At 43.1% G+C, this 25,891-nt stretch overlaps 1 protein-coding gene across 1 annotated transcript in view; it reads right to left on the bottom strand.

Moving 5' to 3' along the window:
- Window positions 1–25,891, bottom strand: part of LOC146172501 (DNA (cytosine-5)-methyltransferase 3A-like) — a 292,512-nt gene that overhangs the window by 41,940 nt on the left and 224,681 nt on the right. Inside the window, exon 16 of the mRNA XM_084585778.1 lies at window positions 12,943–13,021. Within this exon, the coding sequence (XP_084441904.1) occupies window positions 12,943–13,021 (79 nt within the window). The remainder of the gene's footprint in view (window positions 1–12,942; window positions 13,022–25,891) is intronic.

A 25,891-nucleotide genomic window follows, 5' to 3' on the forward strand; every position in this document is an offset into this window, starting at 1 on the left:
GAAGGTAAAAATTGGATAAATTTGATGGAAAAGAAACAGTGTGGAATTATACCGAAAGTGGAAATTGCAGATCAGGAAGGAAGATTTCTTTGATAACTCCAGAGGCAGTGCCCTACTTTTTGAAGCTAGATCAGGGTGCCTTAGAACACGCAGCTACAAAAAGAAATTTAACAATGGAGATGACGCATGCGCTGTATGTGAAAACTTCAGTGAAACAATTGACCATATTGTACTCAAATGTAATGGTATCCATCCGGAAGTTGGTGCAGGTGCAATCACTCTTCCTGAAGCTCTGGGGTTTAGAGATAACAGTGGCCGGGTGAATAAACCGGCAGTGGAAACTAGCAAGAAACGACTGGAAGATTGGTGGCTTAAAAGCAGAGAAGTGACATAATGTTAGTAATGTAGGAACAAAATTTAATAAATAGAATGATGGTTTAGTTAACCATTCTAAATCAATAATTAAAATATAGGGAGAAAAATGAGCATGATAGCTACTGCTACCACCTCGTTTCAAAGGGGACGCTCTTATATTCCATCCATCCATCCATCCACGCTGCGCATCTCTTTTTGAGAAAATGGTTCTTCGGTGTGCATTTTGTCTACAAGATTTGCGCTGCGAAGATGTCTAGGCATGCGAAGCAAGTTATTGCAGACGTGTATGCTCGGAATAGAGCCCGTTTCTGCAGGAACCACTCGGACACAGAATGAGCGCATAGTGATACGCCTCCTGTTTTTTTTCTTGTGGACTACTAGCGTAGCTTTCGCTGCGTTGCACCTGATGTATGAAACGGAGTATAGTACTAACCAAGGGGAGCAAGTGGGATCACATGACATTGCTTGCTGCTGAAGCAGGTGCTGGATTCAATTGGTGTGCTTTAAAGTAAAAGTCGCGGTTTTCTCAGCAGTTTTTCTTTTTGACATGTGCCAGTAACACACTTGCATCTTGCATTGTGGCTGTTTTGGTGTAGCTTATTTAAGCTAAACTTGGCCTAGTACCTCAAATGCCTAATACAACACAACACAGACGTCATGTTTGCAGATGCAACTGACTAGCTATTTACATAGCGTGCCTCCACCATCTCTAAATGGAGCAGACAAAGCACCTACTTACAATATGGGTTTTCGGTTCATGTGACATTTTAATGTTATGTTTCCCGTTTTTTTGACGTCAAGTAAGAACCTGGCAACTACGAACCAAAATTGCCACTAATAATATGGTAATAAATTACGTAATTTAATTTCACGCTTCTAACACCGTGCTCTATGTTTACAGAAGTGCTACGCACAATTTACAACACAAAAATTTCCCTACCTTTTTATAAGCTCACAGCATGGCTAGTAGTACATAAGGTGATTGTGCATTTTCTGTGGTGTGAAACCAAATATTTTTCAGAAACACCATGCACTACTAACCCCACAACTTGCTGGCATGTTGACAAGTTCACCGGATATGTCACTATAATTTTGTGTGCTACAAAGTTCACCTGTTGTAGTAGAAGGTCTTGCTATGAAAGTCACAAGAAACTACAGAAAAAGCAAAAAGAGCTAATTATTGCACTAAAATAAGCACCACTGACACACCAAGCAACGTTTGAAATGCTGCACAGCCACTATCCCCATGAGCTGGCAGCAAAGTGCAATAAATAGACTGCGTAACATTGGTGTGCCTGCAATCACTTTGAAATGCTGTTAAGACCTTAATATGATCTACTCCAGACCATGCTCAAATTCATCAGCTGGAGAGGTCAAGCTCTAAGCCTATGCAGCTCTGCAAACCTGACATGTATCAGACCCTGGTCTTTTGCCCACTGAACATTGATCCAGACATTAGTTTGAATAAACCTATAAACCTAAACAATGGCTCAATTCAATGGCTTTTAAGGGCATACTACTATGCATAGTTCAAAACAATAACATTCAACAAAAGAATCGCAAACCTTGCAGTCAAAGGCAGAGATAAATGGCAACAATGAGAACTTGCTCAAGGCCAACATGGCAAACGGAACTTGATTCGGCAGTTCTAGATTCCAATGAGCGCACTAGAGGTTAGTGTCAACTTGCTGTGGAAACTGCCCATACAAGAAAATGACCACCAGTATTAGCTGAGCAAGTTGTAAGCAGTTGGAATTTTCTTTACTGGCACCAATATACCAATAATTTGTAGTGCTAGCTACGAACCTCTTCCTTGTTACACGGTAAATGCCACTCCCAACATGGAGCAGGCCAGTCATGTCAGTAGCTCACATCATCATCATCATCAGCCTGATTATACCCACTGCAGGGCGAAGGCCTCTCCCATATCTCTCCACTTAACCCGGTTCTGTGCTAGCTGCATCCACTTGACTCCTGCGAACTTCTTAATCTCATCCGCCCACCTAACTTTCTGCCGCCCCCTGCTACGCTTTCCTTCCCTTGGAATCCAGTTTGTTACCCTCAGCGACCATCGGTTATCCTCTCTTCGCACTACATGTCCTGCCCATGTCCATTTCTTCTTCTTAATTTCCACTAGAATGTCGTTAACTTGCGTTATTTCTCTGACCCACTCTGCACGCTTTCTATCTCTTAATGTTACCCCTACCATTTTTCGTTCCATAGCCCTCTGGGTTGTCCTTAACTTAAGTAGAACTCTCTTGGTTAGCCTCCACGTTTCAGCCCCATAGGTGAGTACAGGCAAGATGCAACTGTTGTATACTTTCCTCTTGAGCGATACCGGCTCACATAATGGCCACTTTCTCCTGTCCCATCTATCAATTATAATCTACAGCCATCCAGATATAATGCAGTGTCAAAAGTAAAGTGATGCAACGTAGCAACTCTCTGACCATTCAGTGACGTGGCACCACAAGTGAAGCTTGGTGCTCCCCCCCATTCAACCACCAAAGCAATCCCACAGAAGTGTGCATGAGTAGAAGCCTATCAGATTTACAAAGCAGCATGCAAATATAGCACTAAGTCAGAAGCATGAAGGCAATCGAGAACCCAACCTCAAGTTTGGCTGCGCAACTGCAGCGCACGCTCCTCCGCAAGCGGCAAAATTTTGAAGCATTGATTGGGCGCGGCGCTGAAGCGGCGCTTGACCGAACGTGTTCTGGCAGCTTCATGTGCTGCTCGCGTCGCTCGCGTTACCTCTCTTTGTGAATGCTCGCGTCGGCCCGCCGCCGTGGCTTCGCAGGCATGCAAACAGGTGTCACAGCTGAGTTTAAAACATGGCTGGAGTGGTTCTGTGACGCTCGAAATGTGGGGAAGCGTGTTGGCTGTCGGAACAGATCGCCTGTAGACTTTCGTGTCTTTGTGGCTTCTGCACGTGGAAGAAGCTCGCTTTGCTCGCACTCGCGTTGTTGAAAGCTACTCCCGCGCACCCTGACCACAGTCTACTCGCTTTGCGCGCGCTTTTGCCGCACTTGGATCTCCGTGCTGAAAAAAGCTGTCGCGCGCGTACGCGCGCTCCTGCTTCTACTTTTCAAACTCGAGCTTGGACGAAGTAGTGTTTGAAGCGACTGTGCAGCAACGTACACGCTGCAATGTGGTTTTAACAAAATAGCCGACAGCAGTGGCTATTTTCACAGCGCAAATGTCAAAAAGGGAGAGCTGTTAGTCAGCAATGTGCATTCTGTTGAGCAGATTGTAGAAGACAACGCTGTTATCGTGAAGGCTAAGTGTGTGTCACAGGTCAGCGACCACATCATGTACGACGTGTAATTTGAGGCAAGTATTTCATTTTTATTATACCCATTTCATTAAGGCCCAGATGCTCTCTAAAGAGGGCTTCAGATTTTTGCTGCTTGGTTTGCCCCATTGTTGTGCCTGGCTTGTGCAGGACTCATTTTCATGGGAGTTTATGAAACAGCACACAGCAGCAGCATGCTTGCAGCGCCCCTGAACTCCTGCTTTGCAGCTACATTTGGCACGGGGAATCGCAAGCTGCCGCTTTTCAGTGCATGTCCATGCTAGCTGCAAAGAAACATGTCACTTAACAAAGACGGGCCATTTGGTTCACTTCGAACCCACGACATAAAGAGCAAAACTAACAAAAGAGAACAAGGATATGCTGCAGCGCAACTCATGCTCAGACACAGATCGTTTCTTCTTTAGAAAGCAGACACTGAAGCTCCAAGGCAGGATATATAAAATGGCCTGTAAGCAAGGATACAATTGAGTGAAGATGTTCGTTTAATTTTGTAGTGTTTAATGTACACCTCAGCGCGACAAGGCTACGAGGGGTGCTGTACTGGAGACCTGTAAAAATCCCCCCCCCCTTACTCCCTTCCGTAGTTATTTAACGGGCACGTATATTTCTAAAGACCTCCTTGCAGTTCACCTCCAGCGAGCGGCGGCCGGGGTCAAACCCACGTCGCCATGACCAGCAGTCCCTAACGCGCGAGCCACCGCAGCAGAGCAAATGATTGAATAAAACAGTTATATACCAATATAAAAGCTATAGGAACAATGAAGTAATAACCACGCAGTGAAACTTTGAACTGTTTCATTTACTTTGTGGAATTGAAATTACTCGATAAATTGCGGGACCAGTTATTAGGACCTGAATGCGACTCACGAAAATTAAAACGCGAAAATATATCGTTTGCAGCAGAAGGGTTGATGTTTCTGTGTATACATGTAAATGCACATTCTATTAACATATCGGCATATGCCGAAAAGTGCGCCTAAGATGCGAATGAACCCATGTATCTTTTATTAAGTTCATAGGCACCAACTAGATTACATTTGCAAGCTCTTCAGAAATTAAAGCAGAGGGCATCGAATGGTTGCATGTGCCTTACAAATCTGGGCCTTAATCAAAGGGGTATAATAAAAATTAAATACTTGCCTCAAATCCCACCTCGTACGCGATGTGGTCACTGACCTGCGACACACACTTAGCCTTCACAATAACAGCTTATCTTCTATAATCTGCTCAACAGAATGCACATGGCTGACTAACAGCTCTCCCTTTTTAACAGTTGTGCTGCGAAAATAGCCACCGCTGTCGGCTGTTTTCTTAAAACCACATCAAAGCGTGTACATTGCTGCACACTTGCTTCAAACACCCCTTCGTCCAGGTGCGAGTTGGAAAAGTAGAAGCAGAAGTGCGCACGCGCAAGACAGCTTTCTTTCAGCACGGAAATGCAAGCACGCGCAAAGCGAGTAGACTGCAGTCAGGGCGCGCGCAAGCAGCTTTCAACAATGCGAGCGACGAAGAACGCGAGCGTGCGCAAAGCGAGTTGCTCCCGCATGCAGAAGCTGTAAAGACACGAAAGTCTACAGGCAAGCTGTTCACTCTGCCAGACCAATTACGTGGCGTTGGCAGAAGAGGGCGCTGTTCACTGGTGCCCGCAGCGCCACCCTGCGATGCTTAGGTCCCCTATACTTCACGTAATGGGACCCACATCAAGAAAAGTCATGTAGACATTTCATTTTCTTCTGTCTTAAAGGTGAGCAGGGCAGCAGCATGGTAGCAGCCATTTTTGGGAGGTTTGATAAGAGATGCCTTGCATATAAAAACATGTTGCAAATTACTGCTGTCTTCAAAAGCATGAGTCAGAAAGAAAATTAGCCAATTGAAAAGTTCACTGTTGAATTTTGGTAGCAAGGTTTAACATCCATGACAAGACCAGATTATTGTCCCCATTTGTAATGCAGCACTATGAAAAAGGCTGTTCTGTGAGAGTTACTTGACATTGGTGATGATCATTGTGCAAAGCAGCAAAAATTTATAAACAGCACGAGTGTTCCCTAGCAACCACAAAGAAAGGGTCAGAAATGACTGTGGACAATACAGAAATTGCAAGCAGTTCCAACAAGCAGCTGGCAGCAACAACCAATAGGGAAAACAATGTTTCATTGAAGAAAGGCAGCCAAATGAAACAGTGACTCAACGTATATGTGGCAGGGGTGGAGCCATAAATCAGCTCTAGCAGTGTCCTGGCTAAAGCTGTACTAGCTATTTGTTTGGAAAGTTTAGGCACTATGCAAGTGTTTGCTGCCAGAAGCAACAAACTATGCAGAGAAAAAGTTCAGATGCTAAGTGCTGGCCAAGATGACTCAGACCAAGAATTCTTGGGAAGCTTAACGTGCACATAGAAGATGCATCGCCACACTGGCCTAAAAGTGTCAAAGTGAATTACTAGAATGTGAACTTTAAATATGACACAGGGTCTGATATTAATAATATCCGTAACAAACTTATACTCAAAAGGAAGCCTCAGCCAACTATGAAACAAAAGCAAAGGTTATGGCCTACCTAGGTGGACAACCTGACATCCAATATAAATGTGAGCTCTCTTTCTCAGTAGAGAACAAGCAAAGCTTTCTAAAATTTTTCTTAGTGTAAGAATACCTCAAGCTTATATTTCGAGCAGCTCTAGGAAGAGTGTTAAACGTGGTACATAGAGTAACAACACAGCAAGGAAAGAGACCTTTTGGCTTGTGAAGAGATTGAAGCCATGCATCAATAATATTCTGATGTGTTCAAAGCATTTGGTAAGCTACTAGGAGAGTACAGCATACACCTGTAGCTAGTTGCAAAGCTTAAAATATTGCTCTTGTGTAGTGGACCCACACAACCAGCAATATCCATAGGATCTTCACAAAAGGTCTCAATATCAAACATCATTTTTGTACACCCATGAGATGTCCATGCGTCCATTATTAAAAGATCATCTTTTAGTGGATATCCTCATGACCTTACATTTGCGTGGTCGTGAAGATATCACACAGTGTACACAACTTCGATGTTATAATGTGACTATCAGTGGACATGCATAGTTCAGCAGATTTTTACTTTAAATTTTGATTCGGACTAATGAAACATCTGTTTTGCTGACACATCTAGATTGTGTTTCTAGCGGTTTGCCGCAATTTCAGGCAGCGCGCACTAGCCAAACGTGAATGTTACCGTGCCGGCCTACTAAACTTTTTTTTTTCTTTAGCTACCGAATTCCACTGGTAAATACCATGTAGATTTGACATATTCACATTGTCGACTACATGAATATATGCTATTGCAAAAATGTCACAAGGTGCGAAATTTAAATTGAAGTAAGAAATTAAATAATCGAAATATCCAGTAATTTAATTGCATTTTAATGCAGTTTATTTTTCGCGCCGTGGTGTTGGATCGTGTTTGCGTAGCGTACTGTGCGTGAGCACGTGCCCGTGAGTCGAGCTTCCTGGAAATTTGACCGATTTGATGTGGTTCATTGTCTGCGGGCGCTACCGGAGAAAAACGTGGGGGTAGCTCGTTGTGCGGACCGGATAGAGGTAAGCGGAAAGGCAGGCAGAGCCTTCAAGTAAAGCCCCTCAATTTCATCTTCAAGACCCTGTTGTCCCTTTTCTGCCTCCTCTTCACAGCCCCCCCCCCCCCCTGCGACTGAGAAAACGCGGTCCGCAGATGACTCATGCCGTAGTGGATGATAAAAACGTGGGCAGCTTGTTGCTCATGCCAGAGAGGTTGAAGAGGACGTTGGAGAGACTCGCTGCCTGCCTACATTCGCGATCAAGAAATAGTGCATTCTTTGTGGCGAGCGAAAAATATTAAATGATTTGCCTGCTGGCTTGTTGTATAATACATTTGTTATGAACATGAATAATGCGTTTATTGGGCGACGCGCTGTCACTTTCATGAGATCTTCGGCAACTCTACCACAAAATTAGCGCGGAGTAGCACGCCTTTTTTTTTTTTCTTTCATGGCGTCCGCGGCGTTCGTCTCGTTCCCTTCCCTGCCTCCGCTGAGCTGCCACCACAACACAATAACACAATGCACGTGTTGTCCCTGCGAGCGAGAGGACACGGTCAATTTAAGTGCAACGCAGACGTGTGTCCACAGATGACTCATGCCGTAGTACATGCCTATTGCAATACACTCAGCGGTCGCGAGTGGCGTCGTATTTTGGGAACGTCTGCTAATCTTGGCGCTTCTGAGTATTGCAGCTCGCGCTTGGTGTAATAGTTATGCACCCAACCAGTACATTCCTGTACAACCGGAAGCGATCCCCGGAAGCCGGAAGTGTCATTGTGCCTGGCATGCATATGTTGCATGGCTGACACAAGCTCACATCGCCTCAACCGCTCTCAGAGTTGCTGGCAGCCGCATATCGTCGCACGCGCGTCACATGGCCACTTCTTCGCTGACGAAGTTGACAGCAGCAGTCATTTCAAGTTGTTAATCGCCCTGTGCATTGCCTTGTTCATGATATACGTTTCTTCAAAGGTACGTACGTTTCAGCATCACCTAAGAGCACGACTTTTTCTGCTATATCTAAAGCAAGAGCGAAGACATGGGCAGCACGCACAGCTGCGAGGAATACTCGTGCCACGTTTTCTGCTCTTGGTGAACCCAACGAGTGTGCAGAAGTGCATAAACCAGAAATGGTAGTTGGAGAGCTAGCGCGCAATGACAGCCCGCCGAGTCCATCTCTGCCATGTTTGACCCAGAGTTTATTCCCGGCGCACAAGGATCGCCTGCATCATCGGAACTTCTAGCTTTTTCTTTAAGCGGCAAGCCATTTTGCGCGCGTCCAACGCCTAGCAAATGTGCGAGTGACATTGCTGATATTGACATAAAGTGCATTTTGTGGGAGTGGATACTAGAAGAGAACATTACGCAGAAGGCCGCGACCTCCCTGCTTAAAAAGCTGTCAAAGCATAGCTGATTTGCAGATTTGCCGCGCGACTGCAGAAGCCTCCTAAACACACCCAGGTGAACAGCACTTGCTGCGAACATCACTTTTTGCATGCCTTCATTGCAAAATGGGTTGCTGCTTTGCCATTTTTTGTTCAAGTTCTTTTTTAGAAAAGCTAGACTGGGGGGGGGGGGGGGGGCTTTTATTAGCTCACTTCAGAGAATAAGATTGTTGTCTTGCCATGCGTGCGGTGCTAGCTTGTTCACACTGTATATTTTTCTGGATATTATGAAGAGTGTATGAAACTCTCTTTTCCTTTCTTACTGTCATTATGCTCTACTTGTCCTTGTTTTCCTCTCCCTGTTCCTTTATTTCCACTGGCTGCAGCTCAGTGCTCAGGTGCTTAAGTTATTAAATTGCAATTGCAGTGGCTGGCAACAATTTTTCCTTCTTTTTGGTAATTTAATAATGAACCATAGCTACTATACTGCTGTATTTGTTTCAGTGGCTGCAAGGTCAAACATGCGGTATGTTGCAACAGTGGATGATGTGCAAGCAGTTATAAAGAAATGGCTCCAACATGCTCCATGCCGTCTTAAACAGCAACAGGAAAGGCTTGCAAAACAAGATATGAAAATTTAGCCACTATTTTGTACAAAACTGTGTGTGTACATACCAGTTAGATGGCTGTTTAAGCATGGCTTGAACAAATTTAAATGAGCGAAAGCTCAAGCGTGATTTTGCATGGTTTACCAAGGCTGTACACGGTTCGAATTAGGGGGGTGCTCAAGCTTTTCATTAAAAGTAGATGCGAGAGTGCCTTAACACCACCTTTTCATTCCGCTATTTTTTAAACTTTTATTTGGTTGGTTTTTGGGGAAAGGAAGGCACAGTATGGCCAGTTTTTAATGGACACCTATATGCTTAATTAGGTTGAAGTCATTCAGTCCCAGCGAGGTGAAATCTCAAGTTGCAGCCTGAATAGTGCAGGTTACACTCTAAAACAACTTCCAACCTTAATTGAAAAAGAAGTGAACACAAATTGTTAACTATCCTTGTTACAGAGACAACAGGTTGTGAAATTTTTACATTCCTACACTCTAAAACAACTTCCAACCTTAATTGAAAAAGAAGTGAACACAAATTGTTAACTATCCTTGTTACAGAGACAACAGGTTGTGAAATTTTTACATTCCTTTAACTACGGGCATGTTAATAGGCTTATTTTCTTCGCACGTAAAGGTTTTACAGTGTTATATAGCTGTAAGTTCTGTTGCCAACTTTAAGACAAGTTTGTTTTGTGCATGCGGCCTTTTTTTTGTGACTATTTATTTTCTGTTACCTGTAAATTTCTTAATGCCCCACTTTATTGTTCACTTCATCTTTCATATTTTCCAGGAGGCACAAGCACGGACACAAACTGAAACCCATAAAGAGGGGAAGGTGTTTGAAAGCTTGCAGTCCTTTTGTGAATAAAACTATAATTCACACTATGTGTTTTGCTCAACAGCTATTCCTAGCTCCGTTGAAAGTGCATGCTTGTACATCTTGGCATGCAATGTCCAGAGACTGATTTGGCAATGTCCTCTAGACATCATAATGAATGTCCATGTGGACGTCCATTGTGAGGCAATAGGGACATCTCTGGAATATCCACTGGACCAATGGTGGGTATTTGTGGAGATCCTCTGAATATTAAATATTTTGAGGGGTGCATTTTATGGACATTTACTGGATCTGATATGGTTGTCTGGGGAGAAGACTCAACGCTGAACTCACATTAATAGAGCAGAATGGCATAACTAAATGTGTAATGGAACCAACAGACTGGATGACCAAAGTCACAAAGAACTAAAAAAAAACTGAAAACAGAAAAAAAGCAGAAGAAAAAAAGGGACGCTCACCAATGAAAAGATTCATGGCTTTTTTGAACTCATGAACACCACCTCTCATCTGGACCGACACTTGCAATGTAGCAATCTGCACTACTTCCACGATTTCAAGAATTAGCTTATCTCTGCTTTTGGCAGTGACTGAGAGTTTATCTAGAAAAAGGAGGCGTCCACACTCCTTGCAGTATCATCATCATCAGCCTGACTATACCCACTGCATGGAAAAGGCCTCTCCCATATTCCTCCAATTTATCCAGTCCTGTGCTAGCTGCATCCACTTGACTCCTGCAAACTTCTTAGCCTCATCTGTCTCCCTAGCACGCTTTCCTTCCATTGGAATCCAGTTTGTTACCCTAAGCAACCATTGGTTATCATCTCTTCGCACTAAATGTCCTGCCCATGCCCATTTAATTTTGATTTCCACTAGAATCTCAGCAACTTGAGTTATTTCTCTGATCCACTCTGCACATTTCTCATCTCTTAATGTTACCCCTACCATTTTATATTCCATAGCCCTCTGCACTGTCCTCAACTTAAGTAGAACCCTCTTTGTTAGCCTCCATGTTTCAGCCCCATAGGTCAGTACTGGTAGAGATGCAGCTGTTGTATACTTTCCTCTTGAGCAATACTAGTAAGCTGCTAGTCATCTGTGAGTGCTTATCAAATGTGCTCCATCTCAATGTTATTCTTATCTCCCTTTCATGATCCGGATATGTGGTTACTACCTGTCCTAAGCAGACATATTTGCCTGCTACCTCCAGTGCCTTGATACCTAATGTAAACTGCTATTCCTTTCAGAGGCTATTGAACATTATTTTAGTCTTCTGCATGTTGTTTTTCAAGCCTACCTTTCCACTTTTCCTGTCTAGATCATCAAACATTCTTTGCAGTTCATCTCCTGAGTTACTTAGCAAGGTAATGTCATCAGCATATCGCAGGTTACTAAGGTATTCTCTATTTACTCTTATCCCTAGCTGTTCCCAATCCTTACAGTGTAAAGCTAGATTACTGCCAGTAGGTTATTTTCGTGCTCACGAGGCCTTTCATTCAGGCACCTACCAGATTTTCTGACTTATTCCTTGCCAGACAAAAGTGGGATGCAGTAAACAATACCCTCAGTGCATTTAACAAATATTTTCCTGTGGAGGATGATGCACTGCTGCTTTTGTGGAGGTTGTTCTGCAGGCAGGATTCTTTTGCATAAGAATGGTAGATTCTTAGGTTGAAGAAACCATGCAAACATTTACCATACTTTCTTGAGTGTGCAAAACACAATGAATGTAAGGCATGACAGCCACCTTCCTTTGTTTTTTCTGACCTTACTATTGATGGACTTTTTTTCAGCAATATTGGTGACTGAAACCACGTCATTAGAGTATCTTACTTGGAGGAACCTTGGTAGTTGTTCTAGCTCAAGAGTTGGCAAGTCGCTCTTGGAAGACCCCATAAAGCTGCACATGGTATAGGTCACTAAGTACAGGAACCAAATTGGTGCTAATGCATATTCCCTACTTTTTAATGTATTAGGCATTCACATCATTAGAAGGTAAAACATTTTACTCTTTGCCAGCAACATGTACTGTTTCAGTACACCCATGCCACTATTGCGCTACAAGTAGTGATGTGTGGCCTGCCAGCTAGCATTACTCACTCGGTGTCACAAGTCTAACAAGTTTCTCCACACTGAAGCCACTGTTATTGAATCTGATTATTAAACTGATTTTCATATTGCCTCTATCAGCAGTGTGCAGAAAAGTGGCTTGGGTAAGAGCTGCAATACACTGATGGCAGTGGGTAACATGCGTAGTCAAACCCTTCGGCAGAACTGTCACTACAGGCTATCATGCAGTGGATCCCAATGCTGTGCACATTTGTCGCTGTGTTAATTATGCTTCTAAACACCATAGGTTGACGTGACATCTGTTTGTAGTTTTGTTTAAAGGCTTCAACATTCTAAAGCAACTCAGGTTGAGAGATGCCACAGTGGAGGATTAGTTATTGCAACCACCTAGAGATGTGCACTGACATTGCATAGCATACCAGCACCTTTCTTTTGCTTCCATCAAAAAGCTTTCACCATCACCGTGGATTTATTCCTACATCCCCAGGATCAGCAGTCAAGTGCCCTAACCACTGAGCCACCGTGGCAATGCCCACAGAAAGTAACAGGTGGTGCTAGGAAAGCTTTTACTGTGCTAAATTTTTCAATAGGGTACACATTTCTGTGGAACTCGTTCATTTTATTTACAAATACCATGTGAATGTGGTGCTTTTTATTTTCAATTTTTTTCTACTCATCAGATAATAAATTCGATACTCAAAAGCGTATTTTTTTCTAAACAGTATTCAAAACATTTCCGAAAACTTCAGTATTGAAAATTTCTTATAAATGTTTCATTTCCCTTCCTCCCTTGCTAGTACCCACCATTGCAGTCCGGTTAAGCAGGGGATCCACGATGCTATCCAGGCTGGCACTCTGCTGCAGTTGATCTGGGTTGAGGGACCTGCAAATACAACCTTTCAACAATGGCTCCTATTTGTTATCACCAGCTGCAGGTAAGAACATTAGTATTACAGAGACATAAAGGCATGAGGAATAAAGAAATACACAAAGGTTTTTCTGCAAATTTTTTGTTCCAAAGGAAACTTACAAGTATAAAATATGATCAGTGGAAACCGCTTATATATAGGCCACGGGGGCCATGAAAATCCACACTATAAGTGGTACTGCACTACAACTACATCATTAGTTTTTTCAGGTCAAAATACACCCCAGATTGGTAGCTCAAAAAAATAAGTGAATAAAAAACTGCCCATTAAGTTCACTGCATGCTCAGATTACCTTCAGCATACCACGAATAGTGAGAGCGCAAAAATTAATGTGGCCACCAGCCCCTGAAGGCAGTTGAGATAACTGCAGTTCAACATGGTAGGTTAAAACAGCTTGATTCTTTTAATCCCAACACTTCCAGCCTGGCAACATCAAAATTTGAAGATTTTTTATCCTTTGTGCCATAGAGAGGGGGAGATGCTGCATTCAATAGTTCAATGATGGCGGGGATGGTGCAGGCACTTTCAGGCAGTGTCTTACAAGTCATAATATAAACCTCCCAAACATACACAAAAGCAGCAAAGGCAAGCATGAAATGCGAGTCCTAGAGGTGTGCACCAAGACATCTGCACACTGCTGCCGAATGTTCTAGTTATGCCAAGCTCTGCAGCTGATGTAGCGCCGCTGCTATTTTCTCTGAGTGCCATCAACATGCAGTTCTTGTTTTTTAATGCAAAATTATTACTGCCTCTTTACACACAATTTATGTGACATTTGTTGACCATGATGGTTCTGAAAGATGAGCTACCATACCATGCTGGGCATAGCGCAGGTTGGTAACGTGAGGCTGCATATGCAGATGGTATGACTTAGAGCAAAGCCGCAGTGTAACACTGCTACGCAAAATGCAATGAAAAGCCACCCTTTGGCTGAGATCAAAGGCGAAGCTTATATATCTCGTGCAGTCGCATCTGCTACAGAAAGCCATTGACAAATTTGCTGCTGCATCCAGTAAATGACCAACATGCTGCCACTGGCAAAAATTGGCAAAGCAGATTTTTTTATGCTTCTAGCCACAGATACTTTGTGTTGCCTCGAATCAGCCATGATTGACTGCTTAGCCGACAATACCATTGCGGCCTCTCATGATCCTGCTGGCAATTATGAAGCGGCTAGATTCCTCAGCATCGATTTTGCAAAAATTCTTACATGGGAGACACTTATCAGATGATTTAGGGCACCGATCATACAATTTGAAAGTTAGGTTAAAAATCAAAAGTGTTCCAGGCAAATGAGAAGTGTTAGCAGATATGTAGTCCCACAAAGAATGCAAAGTATCTCAGCAAGACTTTTTTGTTGGAAAATAAGCCTCACAGTGAACCCAACAGTGTTTACTGCACTGCTGTGATTGCCGATGGCATCATACATCTGTTTTGCTTTGGCAGAATCATTCATGCAGGGCACTTGGTGCTGTGCAGTGAAGTGCACAAGCTGTTCAACATTGCCATCAATTGAATTCTTAAACCAGGCTATAACTAATATTTTTCTTCATGCGACTCTATTATGAGTCATGCTGTTTTAAATTGAGTCTTCAGCTGGCGGTGGGCGGCAAAAAACTGAGTGATAACCTGTTCTGCACTATAAGTGGTTAAGAGCCTCCTCTAAATTAAATTAGTTCTCCCTTTCTGAATCTCTTATTCTATCAGTAACCTACCGTACAGTTCCAAGCAAGACTCTGCCCCTTCTCTCACAAGCCAATTTCTTGTAAAAAAAACTGAATGCAGTGCACATGGATTTAAAATTTTATCTCTGATCAGGGCAAACAGGTTGAGAAATGTGCACAGTCATCAACGAGCTGCTATGCAGTCTTCTCATCATGCTACATAGCAAGCTATGCTACATCATGCTACATAGCTATGTAGCAAGGCTACATGTTGATTGGTGCTGCCAATGTTTTCTGTTTTGCCAATGTTTAAACATGTTAACTATTGTTTTTTTTTTCATTTCGTCACCCGCTCAAGCCTAGAATAGCAGCCGTCTGCTCTTTAGATTGCACGTATCGAAGGTCTTGCTTGCCACAGTGGTCACCAGATGTCTGGCTTGCTATGGCCAGAGGTGGGCAACCTCATCAGGTTTTGACCTCATGAGGTCAACATCAACCTCAAGATGACCTCATCTCACGGTGTGAGGTGAGGCTGAGGTAAGGTTGTCCACAGCTGAAATGTTTTTGTGAAGTTGGCAAATGAAACCTCAACCTAATGCTAGTTTGAGATTGAGTGAGGTTGTAACTCAGTAAGGTCAGCTAGTGAGGTCGAAATTACTGTTTTCCCCAGTGATAAAGCAGCCATCAAAACACCTTTCATAATGCTTGCCATATACATTTTTTTGGTTACCAACACACACATACCAAACGGTTTGTGTGTGTGTGTGTGTGTGTTACATTCAATACGGGAAAAAACAGAGCGGGGGAGGGCAAGATTTGATATAGCAGAGCGGCAAACGAGTGGGGCATGACGACATAAGCCTTTGAAAGAAGGTGACAAGATCCTGCCACCATTCCAAGCAGATTTCGGAAGTAAAGAAAGTGTGCAAAATCTAAGGGTTTCAAGACCTACATGGGTGTGTCGACTTCTCGGACAAAAAGAGAAAAAAACTAGAATGGTAGAAAAGAGGGAAATGCAAGATCCAGCAACCAAGGCATTACTCAAGGGTGGATGGTACAAGAGTGGTTTCCGAGGGCATATGGAAAGAACAAGCTAGGAAGCAGAAGAGACGAGCGATGAATGCCTTGATGAGAATGCACCACACGAAGATCATATACTTTAGTGAATAAAAGTTGCTTTTGCGATTAGTATATGGTACGAGCTAATCTAATGAAAAGCAATGACTGTAGATCGTAGTTGTATTAGTGCAATTCACTGTTTATCATTATTACTATTATTAGTTTGCTCTCTGTCGCTAGACAAACTAACCATTACCTAAAAAGATGAATTTATAGCGCCCTTATCGAAGAATCACTGAAGGACAGACAAATGATTGACAACTTCTTATGGAAAGACAGCATTTCTCCACACACAAGGTGGCAACCATCTGAAGTGAAAACTGCAGGACAGTTCTGAAACCCCGCTGTTTTAAATGCTGTCATCCTTTCCTTATAACCTATGTGAGCGAGTGCCTTTTTTACTTGCATGTTTGTGTCTTTGAGCGTCTCCCCTCCATTTTACAGCCTGCAGCCAAAGTGGCAGACGTGCCTTTTGTTTGTAAGCTGGCTCTGTGCCCATTCGGCTCTGCAGCCGGTGTCCGATCTCAACTTATGGACAAAGCAGACGCGAGAACGCCTCGCCTGCCCCCCCCCCCCCCCATGGCATTGGTGAGCAACCCAACCAGAAATCAGCAAAAATGTCAGTATCTAAACAACATGCTATGTTTGCTATTTGCCGAGGCCACCTCTTCCTCCCACATTCGGACTCTGAGAAGAGGGTGCCTCTGTTTGAAGCGAAGACACACAATGGCAGTGTTTGACAGCTTGCTGCAATTTATGACGGAAGTTTCTGCCTTCCCATCTGAGATCCGTCCTTCTTCGAGGTCTGTCGCATTGTTGCGTTCGGCATCCAATGCAACAGTAGGCTGCTGGGTGCCGTTATGAAAGATCTAGCAAAGAAATTAAGATATGCCAATGATGTGTGCATGCAGTTACAAACTGAGATATCTAAGATCACTTTCGCTACATTGGCCATGTAAAAGAAACGAAAAGCACTGTACACTTGGAATGCATTTACTGCGACAGGAGTCTGTATGGACAATGGAACCAGCAGTTAAGGTTCTCTCAATCTCAAGGTAATGTGCGAATTATCTCAATGTATTCAATGTTTATCTCATTGTCTCAATGAATTCAATGTATTACTTCCTTAACTTGCATCAATGATGAAGACTTCTGCAGGGCTGCAAATACATCATTATATTATAAGCAGAGAAAGGACAATATTTCCAAAGTTTTCACGGCATTTGCTCCATGCAGCACAACCCTTGTCAGGATTATGAAAAGTAGCGTAAAGTTAACAGTGTAAGCATGCTTTACCTTTTTGCAACGAAATGCTCCTGCATATGGCAATTTTGTTCTGTCCACGTTTTGTGATAAATCACAGGTGAGTTGTTAATTTCATAAAAATGTTATATTACAGTTTCAATCTATCCTTATACTTAAGTGGTAGATCTGTTGTTTTATAGCAGAGATGTAACAGTGAAGAAACAATATATGCCTGCAATTTTTTCATCTGCTTCGATTTGAATTGCACGAAAAGGTTTCACTAGGAAATTATCACTTGCTTGTCGTGGAGGAAATGGTGGGATGGTCACAATTATGTGTAGTTTCACTTCAGGCTAAACTACCTTGGGGAGTTCGCATCCAGTAGCTGCAAGGACATACTAGCAGCAAAGTGAGAAGTAGTTCATACGAATGTCACCATAACAAAACAAATTATAACAGTAAAATTTGAAGAGTTGAAAAATTGCCTGTGGTGCACAAGGAGACTGGCAGTTGTATGCAACTGTTTTTACTGACCTACCTCAAATATATTATTTTGTAACCCTTGGTTCAAGTTAGCTGGGACACCCGGTATATATATATATATATATATAATTGGTTCACAGCAGAGGAAAGGCTCAGTATCTGTCACAAAAGCTCAATTTTACGGCAGCAACACTCCTTCCGGGAAGACCGGCAGGAAATGTCCTGTGTAGAGTTGGGAAAGTGGGTCCTGGCAGTCTTGCAAACGAACACCAAGTTTCATTGGGCACCGAGTTCCTCTTTAGAACAGACGCAGGTCGTTGTAGGCTGAGTTAACTGTGACAGTTACTCATGCCGGCCTTACCGAACGACGACCTCCCCGAATCTCCTAACGCATGAGACAGGTCTTATACTGCCATTATAAAGTCAAACTGTTATAAATCAGTAGGTCTGCCAGCAAAGGTCCATTTTCTTTCTTTACTTTAATAGTAAGCCTCATGTCATCAGCATTATTTACAGTTTATATCATAATTCTGACGTGTCACCACACAGAATTTGCAACAGGACATTTTATAATTAGAGTTTTCAAGTCGAAAAGCTTTTTACCTTTTTGAGGTCGAGCAACCGAACTCAAACTCACGCTTTTAGTTGGAAGTGAGACTGAGTGAGGTCGGTGGCGGGCCTCAGAAAAATTGAGGTGAGTTGACCTGGGCAAACCTCAACCTCAGTGCATGAGGTTGAGGTTGATTGAGGTCAAAAAATTTTTATCAAGGTTAGATGAGGTTGGACTTTTTGACACCAAGTGCCCACCTCTGGTGGTGGCCCAGGCAAGGCAGCACCATATGAGTGCCATTTTCTTTGTGATGTTTTTGAGAGTTAAGATTGGATAGGATTCTAGGACTGGATAGGGACTGGCATTACTCCCTGGATGAGGTTCATGCCAAGGGTAGGGAGTGGCGATGTGCAGCCCAGGAGATGGGGCACTTTCTCAGAATGACAAGAAAGAGCCAAAATTAGTAATAAATTTAGGGGGAATGCTTTCACGGGTGGGGGTTCTTGCTCGAAATTTTATGGTAGAGAAAGCCTGCTTAAGGCACATTCACACTAGGCCAATCTGGGTTATCAGACCATCAGCAGACAAGTTTTTTGCGTGCTCTTCATGCTTGTCACACTGTGCCGATTACGACAGTGCACCAAAGGTCAGCCAACACTGAGAGCAGAGTGGTAGGGCAGCCATGGGCCGATTTCTTTGTCGCACTATGACGATATGATGCCTCATTTGCAACTGACCAAGAGCTGCTGCCATCTTCACTTTTATTGGCCCCCAGCTGTGACGAAAATCTGCTACAGACCCTGTGGGTGTTTTCAATATTCATCGTCCCGATTCATTTCTGGTTCTTGTTCAGTGAATGGCTCATGTATTAGCTAAATGAATGCTTCAAGACAATATAACACACTGCAGCATTTCCATGTGAGCAAAACTTCTCCCGAGAATGTGCCAAATATGATGACTGCACGCCATCCCTGCTGCTGTTTCATCTGTGTACAAACAAATACTACTCATTTGCACGGCAAGAAAATTCACAGGCAAGACTTCACTTTAATTTTTTTCTCATCGTTTTCCAGTTGCAGCATTATGAATTTACACAGTATGATAACTCCACAAGAAGTGCCGATGATGCAACATACTGCATGAGAGATGTTTGGGTTTTTGTTGTCAAGATCGCACAAGACCGGCAGGCTTCCTTCTAATTGTATTTGCTTTCTTTGATGCTGTCAATACCCGAGTCTGAATCCCTTTGCTTAGAAGTAGGTTCGGCTACTGTTTACGTGGGTTAAAACAGTATAATTTCTGCCCCACAATGCAATGGTGACGATTTCTACCAGCTGAAGTAGCCTTCAATATTACTGGACAGAGTGGTTCACATCAGCACTTACCATTTTCTCTACTGGCATCCTATGATAAAGCAAATGTCACACTCAGGTCACTTCCACCAAACTACACTCAATAACTGTTTGCAGTTGCTAAAGCTTGTTAATTTGCTCTCCATGACTGTTGAAATTATACGCACAAATCCTGCGAACTTGCTAGGCCTACTAGCCGTAGAAGGGGGCTGGCTTCAACCCATAATTAGGAATCTAGTGAAAAGGGCACAGATCACGAGTGTCAAAATGTGAACATTTGAAATGTCACCTTTTCTTGTGTAATTTTAGCCAGAATATGGCCCAGAGAAGTGCATCTGTGCACCATACACTGGTTATCAACATTATACTTCGCTTGCTCTCTGATATAGCAAGCCCTCATTAGGTGACATCTGACAACTGCCCCACCAACCATTGATGTCGTGTCAGCCTAGTACAAACATCTCTTTAAAACACAACTTGTGCAGCAACTCTGTGCATTGTTTGCATCTTTCTCCCTTCTTTTTACCAGCTGTTTTCATCCTTTAATTCTTGAAGATGAACATCACGGCAGCCTGGCACCCAACACATGGCCAAAGAAATGCTCTCGCAATAGGGTGGCATAGTTACGGGGCTCTGCATGTGCAAGATGGGAATAGAAGATAAAACAAGGTAAAACCTTGGAACAAGAGGTAAACCCTAACTGGCATCATGACCGACGGGGCAGCCGGTGGTGGAGGGGCAGGTAAGATGAGGCAGCTGCTTGCTGTCTGTTCTACATGACCTCGGTGACGACCTAATGGCTCTTTACTTTGGAAATATGGATAAGTATTTCTGTAGGTGCAGCTCCAGCTGACACTCATGTAAGGCTATGGTATTGGACAGGTGCTGCAGGCCTTGTAACAGTTAGGCTAAGATTGCATAGCACAGTAAGTGATCATCACAATAGCCCTTCCCAAACCAGAACTACATAACACAAACAGCCTGACCTACAATAACAGGCAGACTACTTAGTTTCACTTTCACTTTTATGAGCCCAGTGCCAGCCCATGGCAAAAAGTCATTGGCCATGCATAAGCCAGCTAATCGATAGCAGTTACACAGTGCAGTGAGCAGTATAGGTTTTATGCACTCCTATTGTCATTCTTGCACTTCTCCCAAAATGTGTGCTGTCAACTGGCACATCCCACATGGCCAACAATGTCCAACAATTGTCCAGTTAAAGTCCCATACATCTGAAACTGGATTGGGAGATCCGCTGGAAGAACGAAACACATACAAAAACGGTCACCCGAATTGGGACATGAGCTGATACAATGGACAGCCGAAAACAGACATCTGAATTGGGATGATTTGGTTTTATGAGGTCATCTGTCTTGGATCAACATCCAAACGATTGTTTCAGAAAAACAAGTCTTGACAGAGATCTCAACATCATGTATAGACATCACTGGTGGACACTCATGAATGCGATGGATTAAAAAGAGAATTTCTAACTTGAGTGCACTTGTTATAACATCCATGTACCAGTAAAAAAATAAGTCCCTGCCAATCATGGCAATTTATATTAAGTTATCAATGGTCGCATTTTCTCGTGAAAAGGTATCCATTTGGGAAGCTGTCTGAAAGGTTCTGCAAAGATCAGCAGTGTGCCAGCTTCTTTGCACTGCTGCTTGGACATGCTCAGTGCAGTCTGATCCTATTTACTACAATCGTGATATCACTAAGCACAAGAAACATCCTCAATTCATGAGCTTCAATCGCACATTCGTTTTACCATTGCTCCGAATGCATGGCAAAGATTTACTATGTTATGTGAGTTCGAATGCTTCCAACACAACCAGTGCTTCATCTGCCATGTTTGTTTATATATATCAAACTCTTAGGTTACTTCAGTCTTGTCCTGACTGAAAGTGTATGAATAATAGTAATAAGCAGAAGTTAAAAGATTGTTCTAATAAAAAATGCTGCATACTATTCACTGTGAGATTAAATTTAATTTCAAGTTTAAAAAAAAAAGTTTGAAACATGCTGCATATAAGTTACTGGCAGCTCGGCTAAAGTCTCGGGTTGAGCCAGCCTAAGCCTACACCAGCCATAGTCGCTAGCCACTCAGCATGAGTGCCCGTATTCTTGTTGCCGCTTCGCACATCAGCATGAGTGATTCTCGACCTAGAACCTCTAGCCTGGTGCTGGTAAGTAGACATCTTTTCATGCACCTATCAGTTATTTAAGTGCTTTTCATTCTGTCTAGTAATTAACAGTGCAAAATTTGATTTTGAGCTTGGTTCATTTGGTATTGCTCGAATGGTCAACACGAACCGTAAAATGCTTGTCGGTTAAACCGCTTGCTTATTTATGCTCAAATTTGGCACACATATTGCATACAACTTCTATTGTTTGTAATACTAGTTTAGATTCTGTACTTCCCTGATTCGACCACAATTCCTTCAAAATCCATGTCTTCTGCAGCATCATTGCCACGACCAATAAGCAGCCTCGTTATATGGGTCACCGTCTGACAATGCTGCAAACACATATTTCAGATTAATTCTGGTCATATTAGAAAATTAAATTGTTGAAACTGGTAACAGAAATGACACAGTTAATTATTATCTGCAAAAATTCAGCAAGAATAAGCGAGCGGATTAACCAATAGAAACATGTTACGATTTGCATTTAGCATTGCAAGTTACAACAGTCAGAACACAGCTCTGGTTAAAATCGCATGCTTTCACATTGTTTGCTTCTAGCAGCACTGCTGTTATTTTTGTAGACATTAGTAGCATTCTCATCCCATGATTATCATCATTCGCTGTACAAATGTTTCATGTGATGAAACAATTTGGAGTTCTCAGTGGTATTTTGAACTGCTTTTCTTCTAGCTGCATAGAGGAGCCTACTCCCATGGACTCGAGCGGCACTGCTGAGGCTGCTGCGAAATCATGGCTGCTGAGGCATTCATCGTAACGATAAGCTCTGACCCGCAAGGGCACATCTGACTAAACAAGTTTTTTTTATATATGTACAACTCGTGAAATAAAACTTTCATCTCACTTACAACTAGTTCTTTTAACAAAAACAAGTGTCCTGCCATCGTTTCACAAACAAATGCATGTAAAAACCACGCAGATTTGCCAGGTATGCATGTGACTGTAAAACGTCCAAGAATTGTCCGTATATTCGCACTCCGACGTCCACTGGATTAACCGAGTCTGTTCTGCAGTCTTGCATCGGACGTCCGAGAAACGACTTTGAGACAAAAACCGAATGACCAGCGGATGTCCAAAGCAGGCAGACCGATGGTTGTCTGTCGGATGTCAAATGCCATGTGGGACCAGCTTGTGAATCGGCACTGCCACTACTGCATCACACCGTGAAGAATGGCGGGGAGGCATTTACCATTTCCAAGCACTTCTGCTTGGACACTATCAATAGTGTGCACAGTCTAGAATTAAAGCAGGTGCCCACTGACAAATCCCTTCAAATACCTTATTTACTCGTATAATGAACCCACTTTTTCCAAACAAAACTGACATCAGCTTTGGGGAGCATTTTGCGAGTCGTCCTTCTTTCTAGCCATCAGAGTGGCAGGTGGCATGTCCATTATGCAGATGGGTTCATTAAGTAAACCCAGACAATACCAAATATCCTGGTGATGTCCTCAAAAGTTTCAGATGTCCTCACAAGTTATGGCGCAGTTTCCAGGGCATCCTCAGGATGACGGTCAGTGGGTGGTCCTAGAAAGGTCAACTCAAAGAAGTAATAAGGACGCCTTTTTTCAAAGAAATTCTGTCCTGTCTTTCTAAATGATGTTAAAACAGGACATTACACAAATTACGCATAAGATATTAGGACATGTACACATTGGTAAATTTTCTGAGTTTGTCACTATACTTCACACACACAGTGCAGATACCTCATTGAAGTGCCTATGCCAGTTGACTGGTTACATGAAATAGCAATCGGGCTCTGTTATCAGTCTTCTGTGCCGCAGCTCCCTTTCCGAGGTCCCACACCCTTTCGCCCTTCTTTTCACTCCTCCAAGCCGAAATATTTTCGTTCGAGACTCGGGTGCAATATGCTTTGTGCACTATACTGAGGAGTGTTTATAGTTTTATTTTTGTAAGGTATATTTTAGAGCGCAGCTCTTTGGCGCCCGTTCCTGGGTTTCGCGGCGGCATCGGCGTTGTCCCTCGTAACCAGCTCCACTTTCACTCCCACCTTCCTTCCTTCCCTTACGGCGCGGTTGCTGTGTCCACAGAAAACGAGTGAGACAGATACTGCACCTTTCCATTCATGTGAACCAATTATGAAAGGCACGTTTCACAGCTCAAGTGGACTTTCACTCTCGCCTTCCTTCCTTCCCTTACGGCGCGATTCAGGTGTCCACAGAAACAAGTGTGACAGATACTGCACCTTTCCATTCATGTGAACCAACTTTGAAAGGCACGCTTCAGAGCTCAAGTGGACTTTCACTCTCACCTTCCTTCCTCCCCTTCCGGCGCGATTCAGGTGTCCACAGAAACAAGTGACCAACACTTCGCTTTTACATTCGTGTAAATAATTATGAAAGGCACGCTTCACAGCTCAAGTGGAAGACGCGACCACAAATGGTGCACACTGCAAAGATAATTCATGAATAATGCAAGCGCCCACACCGAACTGCAGGGTAACATGTGCAGTAACCGAGAATTCACACACTCACAGAGAAAAGCATCATATTTTGATGTAGCTTGCTTATATACACCTAGTTCACCACAGTAAAAAAAAAAACTTCGCTTTTCAAAATATGTCTCGAATGGCATCGTTCCAGCATTAAGCACTTTGGCGCCTGTTCCTGGGTTTCGCGTCGTCGTCGCCGTCGCCATTGTTCCTCGTAACCAGCTGCCTGTAATTGAACATATATGTCTTGCTCGAATTAGTTGCCTAAATCTATAGAAAAGCTGGAACAGCTGACGAGCTGCACTCAAATTTCGCATTAGAAAGTACCGTAATCGTCGTCATTTTTGTGGAAGCATTGTAAGTTTTTATTTAGTACAGTTTTTGGCAAGGGTGTTTGGTAGAATCACAGTATCTCTGTGCCTCTTGGCCAAGTCAAATCAAGCCAAACCAAAGTCAAGAAGTGTAATGAGCACAATGAATTTGACCATGAATCTGACCACTGCATCCAACCAAGCATGCACACGGCGGAAAAGGTGAGGTTTTTGATGCCGAGTGACAAATCTGTTATTCAATTTCTGAAGGAAAATGTTGCAATTAACAAGCAGTACAAGTTTAACATGCATAATATGATGGGAAATGTAGCTTTGCAACTGACAGGCATGCACCATTCAATTCAACCTGAACAGACAAAAGATTTCTTTGCTGTTAGACATTCACAAATGACGTGTTGACTCATGCTTTGGCTGGTATATTTTGAGCAAGAAGAATTTGTGGAAACATCGTCCTCTTCGTTTGAATTAGAGAATCGCACAGGACAGCTGCCCGCAGACGAAACAAGAAAGGCCGAAAGCGTTGTTGTACTGCCGCCAGCGTTGTGAAGCGATACTCATCCGTACTGGAGATGATGCCCTCGGTGTGTTTACAGTGGTGGACAATAACTAGTGTGCAGCTTGCATTGATAGCTTTTTCGAGTTTGCGTGATCGCTGCATATATAGAGCACTCGCTCCGTAGGTGTTTATCCATGTTTTCCTTGCTTATGCGGCCTCACATGACCAGGCAATGCGTGGCAATTTCGAAAACCCGGAATTGCGTGCTATGCTGCTGCAGCTTGGGTGCCTCGTTTGAAGTATGCAAGGTATAATGTCATTCGACAGTTTAATTTGATTTATTATCAAACCTTACAGGCTGCTCTATGTTGCTTTTGCTTTGTTTCTTGTTTTTTCCTTCCTCATTTACAACACAACCTGCGTTACTTCTGAAGTGCATGACACTAGCTGTAACATTTATTTTGCTAGATCTGAAGCATTCAGAGGAGATGTGCAAGCTGCGAAAGCTTCGCGCACAATTGGGGGTTCCCGCAATAAGAAATTAGCATTTTGTGGCCTGGCCGTATGAGACCACAGCTGCGAGAGAAACACCTACATAACGAGCACACTGTCTAGGTGGTGGTTAAGCACAGTCAAAAAAGTGTTCAAAGCAGACTGCACACCCGCTATTGTAAGAAGCCAGAAACGTACCAAGAGCATTATCTCGCTCCTATAAGACTAGTATTCACAGCACTTGTACCAGTCTCTTTCATTCTTTGACAAAGCTATTGAAAGCACGCTAATACATTCCTCGTGAAGCTGTGTTGTTATCAGTGCTTCGATAATTTCACCAATACATAACGGTATCTTTCTATCGCAGAGCAGCCCTGATACAGTGGCTCACAATGTTTATCTTCATCCTCACTTTCATCTTTCTTGCAG

Source organism: Amblyomma maculatum, unplaced genomic scaffold, assembly GCF_055883805.1.
Source record: "Amblyomma maculatum isolate TAMU_Amacu unplaced genomic scaffold, ASM5588380v1 scaffold_13, whole genome shotgun sequence".
Lineage (NCBI taxonomy): Eukaryota > Metazoa > Arthropoda > Arachnida > Ixodida > Ixodidae > Amblyomma > Amblyomma maculatum.